This window comes from Maniola jurtina, chromosome Z (genome assembly GCF_905333055.1).
Source record: "Maniola jurtina chromosome Z, ilManJurt1.1, whole genome shotgun sequence".
Lineage (NCBI taxonomy): Eukaryota > Metazoa > Arthropoda > Insecta > Lepidoptera > Nymphalidae > Maniola > Maniola jurtina.
Window position 1 is genome coordinate 7,346,868 of NC_060058.1, and position 15,067 is coordinate 7,361,934.

Genomic DNA, 15,067 nt, shown 5'->3' on the forward strand with positions numbered 1-15,067 from the left:
TTATTTTTAACCTTGATCAACTATCATTGTAAAGACGGCTTCTAAAAAAATTGGTTCAGTCTACAGTTTCGAATAAAACAAGAGGAATTTGTTTATGTGACATGAGTAGATATTGTAGTTTTTGGAAGATACAGAGCGCGGTTTCAATTGGCTTCATTTCGTTTCAGTAGACTTTATATTGGCTTCATTAACAGGGCTCTGTCCGTCAATCGTTTCCACTCGTTTCATACAATGGTAGTTCCAATTTCATTTGAATATTAAGCAACCAAAGTCCATGAAATTTTGCAGACATATTTTAGAAAAATAACGCGTGCAATCTCTCAGATTGCACTCGTCATGTTTGTTTGTGTATACGGTTTAGTTCTTCAAACCGTACTTTATTATAAGATTTCATTTTATTAAAAATCCCGTGGGAACTTAAAGGTTTTCCGACATAAAAGTTGCCTATCTATGTCAATTTCCGGGATGCTAGCTAAGTACCTCTGAACCTTTCATACAAAATGGTTACACGGATGAGCCTTCAAAAATTCCCGTGGGAACTATTTGATTTTCCGGGATAAAAAGTAGACTATATCCTTCCCCGGTGTGTAAGCTAACCCTGTACCAATTATCATCACAATCGGTTAAACTGCTGGGTCGTGAAAATCTAGCTGACAGACCGACACACTTTCGCATTTGTAATAATATAGTATGGATCCTTGTCTATAAAAAATTTAAAGAAATAAAAATTATTATAATAACAATATTATTTATTTTTATTTCGTAAAATCGAAACGTAGAGTTAACAAAAAACAACAATAGGAAAGGTGTTTCTTTATATTAGAAACATTGGTGATATTAAAAATTGGCGAACATTCGTTGCCAATATGATGATTTGATTAATTTATAACTTGTGTTTGATAAAAGGTGACTAAAGTTTTTTGCTAATCGACCAAATCTTCATTTGACCAACTTGAAACCAGATTGTTATGCTGAAACCAGAAGGCGTGAGGTAAATAGCATGGCAAATCATCATATAACTCATTAAATGCGCGCTCGCTTGTGTACAGTAAGTATTTAGGTATACGTGATACAAGAAACTGTGTGAAGCACGTTACATAGCAGCGCATGGAAGACACGGCGTGCATTTACAGGAGCGAACTTTGCCAGACAAGAAACGGAAAAACTTTGCGATTTGACCTCCCCATACTAAAATACTCCAGACTAAACAACACATTTACGCACAGGAAATGTGAAAATTTGTCAATACCAGCCATGTCCAGTACAGGGTTTCATGGACCATACGCTCAGAACGCCTTTAACAGTTCCTTTTATTACTTACAACTTCTAAGAGCCGCATACATGTCCCCGTTGCAACATAACAGTCTTTTTTTGTTAGACTATTTTTCTTTAGGTTCAGATTTCACAATGTATACATTTCCTTCTGTTGCATAACATGATCTAAGTGATTCCTGTGCAATGTGTGTCTCACGGTGAGGTGGTCGTGCTACTTTATAGAAGTTGTTTACAGCATCTGATAATGTTTGAATGGCTTCTTTCGGAAATTCAAGGTCCATTTGCTTTGCCCCTTCCTACAGATAAATAAAATAAATAATCATTATATTTATTTCTTGTAGATTTATGTTGAAGAAGAGTGTGAAGAGATTTTTGCTTTACTTACCTGGTATTGAGATAGACATTTGTTGACATCGTCCATATACATTTTGAACAACTCTTTATCAATTGTAACAGAACATTTTGCGCATCTATTGGGCATATTTTTGCCCGATCTAAATTTTCCCACGCAGTTAGCATTCGGGCACCTAAAATGTTTTAATTTTTTTATCATTGGTGTCGATTTAGCTTAGGTTGCGATAAATAGATTTAAAAAAAATTAACTCAAAGGTTTTTTTTTAATTTTGAAGATCAGTACACGCCCAGGAGTGACCCTAGCGGTAATTTAAATGGTAAAACCGCGTGGATTTTCGCTCAAATGCGATATACCACTAGAAGTCACCAGATGTCCCTATAGTCTTAACAGAAAAGCTTTTACCTTAAATATAGGTTTGATGTAGCATCCATTTGTTTGAGGGTAGGCCAATTTTCCTTGCATGCGATACATTCGCAGCGGAACCAATATCTACAGGCCAACATCCGCTGCCGCTCTTTGAGCCCCCGCATTAGAAAATGGGGACCATAATTTTCAGACACTATCTCTCCGGGTCGCAGGGGTCGTATCGCGCGCAGTATTATATTTTGCCGATCAAAGTACCTTTAACAAAGTTCTCACTGAAAATTTTCTAACTGGAATAATTATTTATTAAGGAAATCATATATCATAGAAATGTATTCAAACTTATGACCTATCGATAGAGTGTCTAAAGGAAATATACAAAGAGGAAAAAGTTACGTAAACTTTGATTTGATTAACGAAAACGACAAACTCAAACCAGCAATATTCAATGCAATAATATAATTGACGTCTTGAAAAACGACGCTTGAAAAATATCCAGAGCAATCTATTAGCATAGATAAGTTCTATTAGGTATAATACAATGATAAGCAGGCAAAAGTTCATATTTATAATTAGCTCCATAGGCCAGTTTAATAGGAATCATTTACTTAATATATTGTTGTCATTCACAAGATTATATAACAAGATATCATTATACTGTTTATGTTAGATAGGTACTAACCGTGCCACTGCGGGATAGCATTCATGATTAAATAGTGCTCCAGTGGGATATATACCCACTGCAACGTAAATTGGCTTCGAGCCGCTGAACTGATGATCGCCGCGGACAGTTTCATAGATCTCGTGGGCGTTAAATTGCAACATTTGCAAATTACGAACGAGCAACTCGCAGATATTTTTTTCAGCTGCAAGAAAAGCAATTTTTAGAAATCAATTGACTCGCAGGCCTATTTCGTATCATAGTGGCTTTGTGATTTGGAGCTGGCTGTTTAATTGTCAAATATCAAACAAACAGTTTGTATCTGAAATCTGAGAAATGTGTCTAATTAATTTCTTGGTTGGGTCAAGTGATCTCTTAGTATGATCCTGGTAAATCGGCACGTAAGAATGCCAAACTTGCATAATGCCAAATTGCGTAGTGCCAAAGCGCACTTGAAATACGAGAAATGATAAACATAAATAATCATTATAGTTGTTACGCAGGCGAAGCCAGCGGCTGATACATAGTGAGCCAGCGCAACATGCATTCCCATTCCCACGTACGAATACGACCCGTATAGCTGACGCGGCGTAATACCAGAACCCGCGCGATGTGGGAATCGAAAGATAAGCACTAGTTTTTAGTCTTTTCATTTAAATGTAACTTTGAATATAATTATTATAAGGATATTATCGCCGACTAGTTTTCTTCCATCCACCTCCTGCGAGCCTAAACATTACTTAGTAACAAAAATTTAATAAACAATATCAAAACTAAAGCAGGTACATAAACTACATCAAACTATAAAATATCATACGGGTCCCTTATATTTAAGAAATCCTAATATTAAGCTTTAATTACACCTCGCTTAAATTACGAAATTTTGGTTTGGTATTTCTGAACATTTCAACTTTGGTATTTTGCGTTTTTAAAAATAATGCTGTTGGGTAAATTGCGTAAGTAATCTTTTGCTATCGCAAAACGCTAGGATTGTAATTTTGGCATTTTTCGTTTTGGCATTAGTAACTCTAAACGAAAAACCAGTCTTTAGTTGTTTACTACAAAAGTGTCCAACAATAATAGTAATTAACTGAGGTGCGGTGTCCCAAGGAATTTAATATTGATTTCAAATTCATTGTGGTGTCCATACAAATGCTATAAGTGTCTAATCTCTCTAATCTATCGCCGATATTCCATGTTAATCTATGTCTCAGAAGTTAGCTAATAATATTTTAGAAATTTGATCAATAAAGACAAGTTCGATTCAAAAGACGAATTCTTGTCAATAGTTGGACTTTATTTTATGGTAGTATAATAGCTGTTACATAGTCACTGAGATATGGAAGAGGGCTGCTAGTTCTTCCCTGTGCCGCCTTTATTAGGCATGTTTGCAACTAACTATGTATGAAGTGATAGTTGCAAAACTTCTGAGTTCTTGCTTAGCAAGTTAAACATTGACATTGAGGATGTTGTGGCAACATGATATCGCAAACTCTCCAAACAATTCTCCATTCTATACAAAATTCTCGAAGGTGCGGTTACGGTTCTCAGAGTTAAAATTCGTTTCATATGAAAAACCTCTTAGTATGAATCTATACTTTTAATGTAGCTATTTTTATGATGTTTGCAATATAAGTATAGTACGCGATAGGTTGATATGGCAATCTAGGTGGGAACGCACAATACACCCCCCGCGCTAACCCGGTGAGACATAGCGTGATGTGTAGATACAAAATAGAAAAACAAATTCATCAAAAAAACAAATTAAATGTAAATCTCTTAGTAACAATTAAGGTCGATCACAGATTTAGGCATTTTGTTTCTGCTTTAAGTTATCTAGGTAGGTATATTACAGTGACAAAATATTTTCATAAGCATTGGTTCTACTTTCTTCTTGTTTGTGTAAATAATTATGAGTTTACCTTTTGGCATGTTATCTTTGCTGCAGTTTTTAAAATATCCACTTCTTTTTAAACACTCTGTAAGGAACATTCCCATTATAATTCTCTTTAAATAATCTGCTCCTTTTCTCTGCTGTGAATGCGAGCAAAGTGAATAAATTTGTGCAGCTGTCAATTCCAACTTTTCGAGGTAAGTCGTCTTGTCCTCAATTTTCGTTTCTATTTCTTCGTCATTTGAATTTCTATCTTCAAAGCCCTTTAATCCTTTCTTTGTTCGGTTCAGTCTTTCTTTTCTGCTTTTCAATTTGTTTTTCTTTGTAACTCCCTCTATATCATTTAATGTAGAGCTCTCAACAGTTTTCAGTTCGTTGCCTAAATACTTAGCATGGATTTGTTGACTTGTATCCAGACCAGCTTGTGTTACCATACGAAGCGCAATATGACTAAGTATGGACATTCCTGATCCTAAAACGAAAAAAAAATGTCAACATCATGTGTTAAAAAACAAAAGTTAGCTCATGTCTGCTACCTTGAATCAAACAAATCCAATGAAAAAAAGTTGTAATTTTAAATTACCTATAAAAAGGTCACTAAACTGACACTCATATGAATGATAAGTAGACACAGCGGTGTCTCGACATTTTGTCGTACAAAACGCAACACCTGAACAATTTGGACACCACACTGGAGCCTCTTCGTCACAATATTCCAGCCTGTAATGAAATAAATACACACAATATTAAATATTTATCATTGACTGATTTATCACAGACCAGGCATGAGAACTGCGAGATGTTATCACCAAAAGTTGTAAGAAGAAAAGGCATTAGTTGTAACAAATATCCTGGCTACGCCACATCCGAAGCTGCATGAAAATCGCAAGCGCCGCTGAACTGTTTCATCTATCGAGAAATACGTAGGAGCATATGACGCTGAGTGCGAACTTTTGATACTTGAAGAGGGTGCCTCAAGGAAGAAAGAATCAAGTGAAATAATGGTATCTATGGCACAAATAAAGCCAGAAATACTGAATGCCAGTACATTAAACGAAGTGCGCAAACGCGTGTAAGATTTTTAATAAATACACTTGGTGTACACTTGTGTTTCTTTTTTAAAGAGCGGACACGATTTTTTCGCAATTTTATACAGTTCCTTGCAAATATGAGAGCTGACTTGGACTATTAAAAATAATTCTCACCTCTTGAAACAATGGAGACAGTGGGTTCCATAATATTCTGAGAGCAGACATGCTGCATAAGGTTTGTCTACCAACAGGATGTCTCCAACACTTATGTCATCATCGGCTACAGCAAATCGCCCCTGGACAATATAAATAAAATATATACACAGATATTTTACATTAGGTTGGCCAAAACTTCGGTGGTTGGAAGGAGATCAAGATGCCGAGTGCCTTAGAATAAGAAGCTGTAAAACGAGCATTATAGATCCAGAGTTGGAGGAATCTTTCAGATAATCTTTATTTTAAATTGAAATAAATACTTATAGAGACCGTTCGTAATAAGTACGTAGAGAACAATACATCTGATTTCTAATGGATAGTAGAATCTCTTTCCCGCGCGGATTTAGCTATTTTGAAAATCCTGTAGGAAGCCTTTGCTTACCTTGTCTTTTTCTTCAACAATCTTTAACATCTTTGAAAGAGCGGGTAAATTTTGTTTTGCGCCCCCAGTCACCCGCACATCTAAAAAAATAATATACAATTATCATACACATAAGCATCGTATCATTTTTATCAGTATAATTATTATAGTATTAACTACTTGGTATTTTAAGACACTACGCTAAATGAAAACGGTCTTTAAACAGCTGTTCTGTTTGGCGCTTATTTTAAATAATGACAGAATTCACGATAACATTACGTTGAAAAAAAGATCTGAATTACCCTCAAGTCACGCCTTATATGAGGTTTTATTACAAAAAATAAGCAGACATTTTACCAAGCATTGTTTTGCTGTACCTGGCTTGTCCGGAGGATGTTTAGGCTTAGATGTATAATCAAGAGACTCTATATCCTTAGCGAGCTGTGCTTTGGCGTCTTCATTGTTGCCAAGGAGCCTTCCAGCTAATTCATAGGAGACTTTGGCTCGAGTCGGTTCACCAGCTCCTGAAAAAAAATCATTATCAAGACATTGCAAATGGCAATGGCTAATATTGGACATCCACTAATATTAAAATAAATGCCAAAGAGTGTCTATCTGTCCTATCTTTACATGATTCAACTGTCGAACCAATCTTGACAAAACTTCTAAAATACTTGAAATATGGAAAATAAGCAATTTCCCAAAAGATTTTTAAAAATCTTTGACCACGGGGATGAAGTCGTAGACATTAACTTATAAATTTATAGTACCTATGCATATGATACGTAATGTATCTATTTATGGTACCTCGAATGCAATAAAAAAAATGGAGAACATTTATTGTAGCTATGCAGACTGCAAAGCGATTTCAGTTATTAGGTAGGATTATATAAATTATTCATGCCCTGGTAATCCTACAACAAATAAGCTTGTTGTTATGCAGTAAACATAATTAGCAATTTAATATTAATTTAATTAGCTCTATACAATAATAATATTAATATCCATCTAAATAAATTAATTGGCTTATGAAGCCTCTACGTGTTGGAGCTATGTTCCCCAGCAAGCAAGGACCGTCGAAGAAGCATACATCTGTTCTCAAAATATAGTAACAAACAATATCATAACTTGGTTAACTAGTTCTAGACGCCTTGAACTATTAAGCTAGAACTTGGTTTGTGCTAAAGGAGAATGCGCAAATTTCATAGAAAATTACCCCAGCTCCGGCGCAAAAGTAACCCACCTCAGATTTTCATACATTTGATGTGTATAAAAAATAAATGTATGTGATCTCCCTAATCAGTGGCTAACATAGGAAAAAATTGCTTTGAAAATTCATTCAGGCACGATTTTTATACTAAACTATCTAGTTACCAAAAGAACAAATCTCAAGTAAAAATGCAAAGTAATATCTACAGAATCACTTTTATTTGAATTCTTTAAATAAATAAATAAATCTTTATTATCTTAACAAAATTCGTCTTTCATAACAATATTCGTTTTTTTTAAAACAAGGTTGCTTACATTCGGATTGTTGCAAAAATACTTTTCTATTGTTTCTCGGCTGTGCATTTGAGTCGCAGGTAGCGGATTACTGCTTACAGGTAGCGGATTACTGCTTACAGGTAGCGGATTACTGCTTACAGGTAGCGGATTACTGCTTACAGGTAGCGGATTACTGCTTACAGGTAGCGAATTACTCCGCAACAGGTAGCGGATTACTGCTTACAGGAAGCGGATTACTGCTTACAGGTAGCGGATTACTGCTTACAGGTAGCGGATTACTGCTTACAGGTAGCGGATTACTGCTTACAGGTAGCGGATTACTGCTTACAGGTAGCGGATTACTGCTTACAGGTAGCGGATTACTGCTTACAGGTAGCGGATTACTGCTTACAGGTAGCGGATTACTCCGCAACAGGTAGCGGATTACTCCGCAACAGGTAGCGGATTACTCCGCAACAGGTTTTGATCGCAATCGCGGTTTGAGGTGGGGGTTTGAGGTTTATACTATCTTGGTTGGGTCCTACACAACGTTCAAGAATTTGAACATGCCGCTGCCTTCTTAGACAATGTTTTGATAGATTTAGAATTATAAGAGAATATACACATTACCTATCATAATATTGTATTTGTTAGTATTACCCTCACTACCCACCATAATATATAAATTGCAGATAATAATATGTATGTGCAATTTGTAGGTACATAATCTTATGTATATAAAAAAATGAATATTAACATACTCATACAAATGCATAAAATATAAATATATGATAATATTTGTTATTTGTATCGTTTATTAAAATTCGTGCCTGAAAGAATAATGTAGGCAATTTTTCGCTATTTAGCCACTGATTAGGGAGATCACAAATATTTATTTTTAATACCCATAAAATATATAAAATTATGAGATAGGTGCTTTTCGCGCCGGGGCTGGGGCAATTTTGTCCATTCTCCTTTGAATCTATAATTAGGAACTTGGCCCTCTAAGTCCCTAAAAATTATTTATAAGTTCCTATTAGTATTTTTTAGGGCGCATTTACCGAATTCATCAACCGATGTATAACAATTCAATGCACGTTAAATCAGTAGCCAAATTTTTTAACCGATGTTTAACGGTTCAATGCACTTTAAACAGTGGTCGACGAATTCGGCCAACCGACCTATGTAAAGGTCGTATCATAGCCATGTGCCGATAGAGGTCTTATGGTGATTATGTTAATAGTTTTTTTTTTAAATCTTTACTTATTTTAAAGAACTTGTATACAATATGTATATGTCAGTTCAGTAGTAATAAACCTAAATTAAACTAATTAACAATTATTGACTTAATCAAATTTTATACAACCTAATACTAATCTATATTCTATCTCTAACTTAAACATTTTATATAGTACCTAATCTATTTTTCGTACTTTTTATATAAAGGTTATAGATTAAAAGCAATAAAGCTACCCTTGAAAGATGCTAACCAAAGCTTTTTAACCAACTTCCAATAAAGAAGGAGATTCTTAATTCAACACATGGTTTTTTGTGCCAATAAGGTAACCAATGTGGAGTAACAAGAAATTTGAAGAGTAGAACCAAAAATATCATTATAGAACTACATTAGGTCCGTACATTAGGACTGTGTACATATATTTTATAGTAGGTTGTGGTTGTCGATTTAAAAAATACATAGGTTTTTCAATTACTGCTTTCGTAATAGATCATAATTATTATTTACTTTATTAATAACTGATATAAGAGGAGGATATTTAAAAAATCAATTTTTTAATAATAAAATTCTTTTCGGCCAATTTTTTAATAGCAACCAAGCACAAACGTATTCTTTTTTTATGGATTTGTATCAATACTGTGTAATCTCAGATTATAAAATATGATACCGTAAATATTGTTTTCTAAACAGTGATATTGACATAGGTACCTTTATAACAGTGTCCCATCCTCCAATAATACTCGGATCTCATACGGGCGGGTAATCTTTCTTTCAAAGCTAATTTTAAATCTTCTAAGGCGGCTGTTGGACGATCGGAGCGTAAAAGTATTTCCGAGCGAAGCCAGAGGGCGAGCGCTAGAGACACTCCACCGTCAATGATTTCCTCAGCTCCTGGAACATTTTTTTTTTATCGGTCAAGTGCGAGTTTTGTCCTTATGAGAGAGAGTTTGAGCTTGATCTCTCGTTTGATTGGTCCGCGTTCGTGCTTTACTTTACAGTTCACATATTGTCAAAATATATCCCATAATATAACAGTTTAATTTTTTCATAATTATTTAGTATTTGTGTTTTATTTATACTTTCAATATAATGTCTATTCATACGAGTTTCAAATTGGTAGGTACTCCTAGTTTTTTTCTCATAGGTACTGATGAAAAATAGTAGGTGTCACTTGGGTTCAAAATATTTTGTTCTCGGGCGGCGTGTATTTGATTCCTCGCTACGCTTCAGGATAAGCTGTAACATAGATATTTATAGATGGTTTATAGGTAATGAAAATCATTCACAAATTACCTGTCATAGGAGCCCGTAGCACCGCTTGGCTGGCCAAAGCTAAGCTCTTTGTTAGATCCCCTTCTTTTAAACAAGACTGTGCAGCCAACCGTCTTTCGTATGATATCCTAACATCCTTTCCACGGAACAACGGCTGAATTCTCTGTAGAACTTCATTCAAGGCGCTCATTACCTACACATACATACATCATTACATACACAGTACAAAATATATAAAATCATCATTGCATCGCAATAACTTCAGATAATTTAGGATGCGACGAAAACAATTTTGGTCTGGGGAACCATGGAATCGATTTAAAGAAAAAAAATGGAACCCTAAAAACAGTTGTCGTGCGATCTAGAGAACTCACTGACCAAGTGATTATAGATACTCTTTGTCACTCACAATCACACACATCACTTTGTATTTTTGCTCTATGTGTAAACTGTGTATCAAAAGTACGATTTTAAGCTGTATTTTTTTTTAAATTTATTAAGTTTAGGAATATGAAAACTAAAATTACTGAACCAATTTAAGTAATTCCTTCATCATTAGTAAGCTTCTTTATCCACAAGATTTATTTATAGGTTAATCAAATTTCAGTCATTGCGAAGCCGGGCGGATCAGCTTAATAAACGTTGTTAAAAAACGTTACAAAGAAACCTAGCTTCTTAGATTTAAAAAAATGCTTAGTAGAATTAAATTGGGATTTCTTTATTTCAAGCAGGTGAAGCAGAGAACATGGAAATGTTTTAAAAATTGTAGAACTTACTGTATTATTTTCCATAACCGCTGTAACCTTTTTATCATCTTCGATATTTTCAAAGCTTTGCAACCAACCGTCGACTTCTGCCAATGAAACTATTTCTTCAGCTAAATTCTTGAAGAATCCTTTGTTATTGGAGTACACTGTTACATCGCTGCATACTGAGGCGAAAGCTGGGTCGAATTCCTCGTACACTCGGGACATCTTCTATATTAAAGTTTGCAAAGAAGCCTGCAAACAGAGATTGATACCTATATAGGTTTATATCCCTAGATACAGACTGGAATCTACAATTTTTTTCAAATTTCCCTTTTTAACGAAACGCAAAGCTTGCGCTAGGAGTACGTCTGATAAACTAATAGACGAACAGATGGGGTTTGATTCGTCTACCTTTCGATTTTGAGTTACTATATACCTACTACTACTATAATAATACAAAATAAAAAAAAAACCATTGTGGGACTAGCATATCAGGCGGTTACATCTTATCATCTACGACTTTATCGTCACTTACCACCAGGTGATATTACAATTAAAGACTACCACCCCCCATTATATAAGAAATTTAAACAGTTTTCAATGTAATCCCGACTGCGGCTTGCCCTGTATATTTTCCAGCGGACACATTAAAGCGCTTAAAATTTGGCTCTTTTGATTTCTGAAGAATTTTTACTTCTAATAAATCACTAGTAAGACAATCGCGCCATCAGGATGAATCTAACTACGAGTGGACATTACACATACCTACATACAGATCAAACACAGAACCCTTCTTTTAGGCTACGCCGAAGTCGGATACCTAATAATAAGTTGTAAATTTTTAATTTACGATATTTTTAATGTTTGTAATTGGCTTGAACTTATTTTTTTCTTCTTCTGCATTTTAGACAGTATCAGCTACGCGGCATACTTTTACTATATAGGTGACATTGTAAACAAGTTATTATCTAAACAGTGAAAGTACTATAATCTGGAGATGGGTAAACATTGGAAATTAGGTATTCGGCAAACTGTTATCATAATCGTACATTCACAAATGATATTCACAGTGAAATGTTTCATTATTAACGCCACAATGCTGTTTTGCATGTATTTGTGTTTCGGGCGTCCATTTTAGGGCTCATGTTTATTTCATTAACCCGCTATTAAACGCAAATTACGATTGAGCGCAAAATCGAACGTACATTTTCCTATTGCCGGGTTAAAATTAGCACTGAACATTTCCAGTGTTCTAAATGTCAAGAGTTACGAGTAGGTACGTGACTGTCTATCTCATGTATCCTTTGTGCATATCTTTCTTGAATAAGAATAGGAACATCTATATTGTTAATTCAAATTTAATTGAACCTGTCTGTAATCCGACGTTGAAAGATTACAAGTTTGTTAGTGATTCTCTTAACGAAAATAACTGCACCCGGTTATTATCAATAACGCCTAATACCTATTTTACAAACGTTACCTTACCCTATAATTCAGCGATACAATAGATTAGTACCTACTTAGAGTTATATTAATCATTATTTTATTAGATGAACTTCTTGATCACCCCAAAGGCCGATTCACACCAATTGCGTATGTAGCACGTACACGTGACACGTGCAAAGCGACGCGCGTTAACCCATACACGTAACTGCACGCATTACGTCTACGTGAACGATCACGCCACGCAAGCGGTACGCCATGTCTCACACAGTTCCATACATTACAACGCAATGGTACGCGTTACGTCTACGCTTACGCAACGCTTACGCAGCCTGTGTGAACGAGCTTTTAAGCGGTTGCGGAAGTCAATTGTAACCGCTTACAAAAATAAAACTTAAAACTTATAATCCATCAAATTGGTTTAGAAATAGCTACTTAAGTAAAAGTAGTAGACCTAGATAGTGATTAATTTTATTATTACTGGGAACATTCTAACAGATTTTTTTTAATTATAATGATATACTTTCTTCTCTCAGTTCTACAGAATATTTCTGTTAGTTTTCTTTCCTTAATGAAAAGAGTTGCAAAATGTATTTTCACTTATTTGCAGTTTGTTTCTTTAATTAACTAATAACATCTTTTCAACAGACTGGAGTCCTAGAGAACTCAAAGTAACGCATTTCAGAAAATTTATTTAAGTAAATGACTTTCCTTTGCTGGTGCGACTTGTAGATTTAAAGTTGTTTTTATAAGGCTGTACAGTTTCGAGAAAAATATTAAATCATTTTTAAGGCACGTTTCAATCTGATTTTTTTTTAATAACTAGCTATTGAATGGAATCACCCTATCTATAGTTATTGTACCTATCTAATGAAACTCTAAACTGGACGAATTTTGCATATTAAAATACATAGATCTCTAGAACTCTCTAGTTTTCTGGAACTCTGTAAATGTGGGAAAATCATTTTTGCGTTTTACTATGTTTTGTCTACGTAATATTTAAATACTTATTAAGTTTGTTGAAAAGGTAGAAAGAAATACAGTAAGTAAGTAGTAAAGAAAAATAGACGTTCAAATTTTGCAAAAATTGAGTTCGTCCGGAACTTGAAGTAGATAAGATCGTCTTCCTTATCTAATATTAATGTAAGAACTTTCAACATCGCTAGCTGCGCGAGCTTGCTGGACTTTAAAGTTTCCAACAAGTAATGCCTGCTGTTTATTTCACATGACAATGTCTTGCGGCTTAGTGAGTAAGTAGGTCCTACTGACCAAAGTGACAGAGTGAAGAACTCAATAAAAAATTCATTTGTTTCCCTTATTTTCTTGCTAATTAACAGAAGTTATTGGATATCACCACTAAAATAAAAAATTGCACTATTTACTACATACAATTTAATACCTACAGAATTGTTTATATATTAAACCTTAACTCAGTAAACACAGATTCAATACAGGCAATATTATAGAGTAAAACATAAATTTATTTACCTCCAAGATATTGATGAAGAGAGCTGGAGCGTACTGCCGGCTAGAGCCGCACATGCAAACTTTTCTAAAATTATTCACGGCTTAGATATACACATATACTATTACGTCCATTTGAATTTTGAGAGTTCTATTTTTGAATTATTAGCACCAAGCGCCATCTGTGCTCCGGAACGTAGTTTAAGTACTTACCAATAATAATTTTATTGATATTGATTAGATGAATTTCAGGCAGTTATATTTTTGAGATAAATTTTAATTGAATTAATTTAATTAACTTTAATATATATCTATTCTGTTATATTTCACACAATGCTTTGCGCCTGGCTACACTATATCCGCAATGTTTTCGCCCAACAACTGATTAAATTGATCGATTTCTTCTTAAGGTGTACAGGTTCCATTTCATTATTTATTTATTTTGGAAAATAAACACCCTTTCTATAAGCGGAGGTTGGGCTTACATGGTTTTAATTAAGTATATTTAATGTTTTATGCTATGCAAAATGAAAAGACTTTAACAACATCCTCTTTTTGAACCAACTAATTGGAAAATGAAATCGGGCAATGGAGTTTCTCTCCGTGATCAAATCAGGTATGAGGCGATCCGTAGGCGAACCAGAGTAATCAAAATAGCTTAATGGCTGTGAAGCTGAAGCGGTAATGGGCAGGGCACATAGTTCGATTTAGTCATGACATAATGATAAATTTCTATACAATTCCAAAAATCTGAACAACCTCGTTATGTACAAGGATCCAAAAGCTTATTTTGCTATAATCCGCCAAACCAAAGAAATCTGTATGGTGCAACATGCAGCATGCGACATGCACCGCCCGCCCTCCCACTGAAAAACATGCAGGAAAAGCCAGCCACCAAGCAAGTCACACGAACCACCACCACGCAGCACCACACAAATCCCAACACCACTCGATGCACGTTTCGCCCCGACACCGGAGCATCCTCAGGAGATGTAGACCTTAAAATGCCTAATTGCAAAGTCTTCGTTATGAACCTAATTTTAACTTTTACCTAAAAGTTTGTCTTTAATTAGTAAAGTGTGCGGAGTGAATAGCAAACGACAATACTAAAGCGTGAATAAAACCTGCAAAAATATAAGTTACCTACAATTTTTCAAAGAATTTCGCCTAGCAACTTTATCCTCATTCAAATAGTTTATGAATAGCTAAGGACATTATTGAATGGGACACGATATTACAAGTTAATGGAGAGAACATGATT

General features: G+C 34.7%; 1 protein-coding gene across 2 annotated transcripts; it reads right to left on the reverse strand.

Annotated features, from left to right (window-relative positions):
- Positions 1-744: 744 nt before the first annotated feature.
- LOC123880076 (SET and MYND domain-containing protein 4) lies at positions 745-13,900 on the reverse strand. 2 transcript variants are annotated; one of them, XM_045927976.1, is made up of 13 exons: positions 11,968-12,077; positions 10,927-11,151; positions 10,172-10,343; positions 9,587-9,769; positions 6,534-6,680; positions 6,178-6,257; positions 5,754-5,875; positions 5,132-5,268; positions 4,577-5,020; positions 2,676-2,859; positions 2,033-2,251; positions 1,661-1,802; positions 745-1,571 (listed from the first exon to the last, which is right to left on the reverse strand). In XM_045927976.1, the coding sequence occupies exons 2-13, from the start codon at positions 11,122-11,124 to the stop codon at positions 1,380-1,382; spliced, it is 2,220 nt and encodes a 739-aa protein (XP_045783932.1). In that variant the 5' UTR covers positions 11,125-11,151; positions 11,968-12,077; the 3' UTR covers positions 745-1,379. The 2 variants fall into 2 exon arrangements, with proteins under 2 accessions (XP_045783932.1, XP_045783933.1); XM_045927977.1 differs by lacking the exon at positions 11,968-12,077 and adding an exon at positions 13,831-13,900 and having other exon boundaries at positions 746-1,571.
- Positions 13,901-15,067: the final 1,167 nt, after the last annotated feature.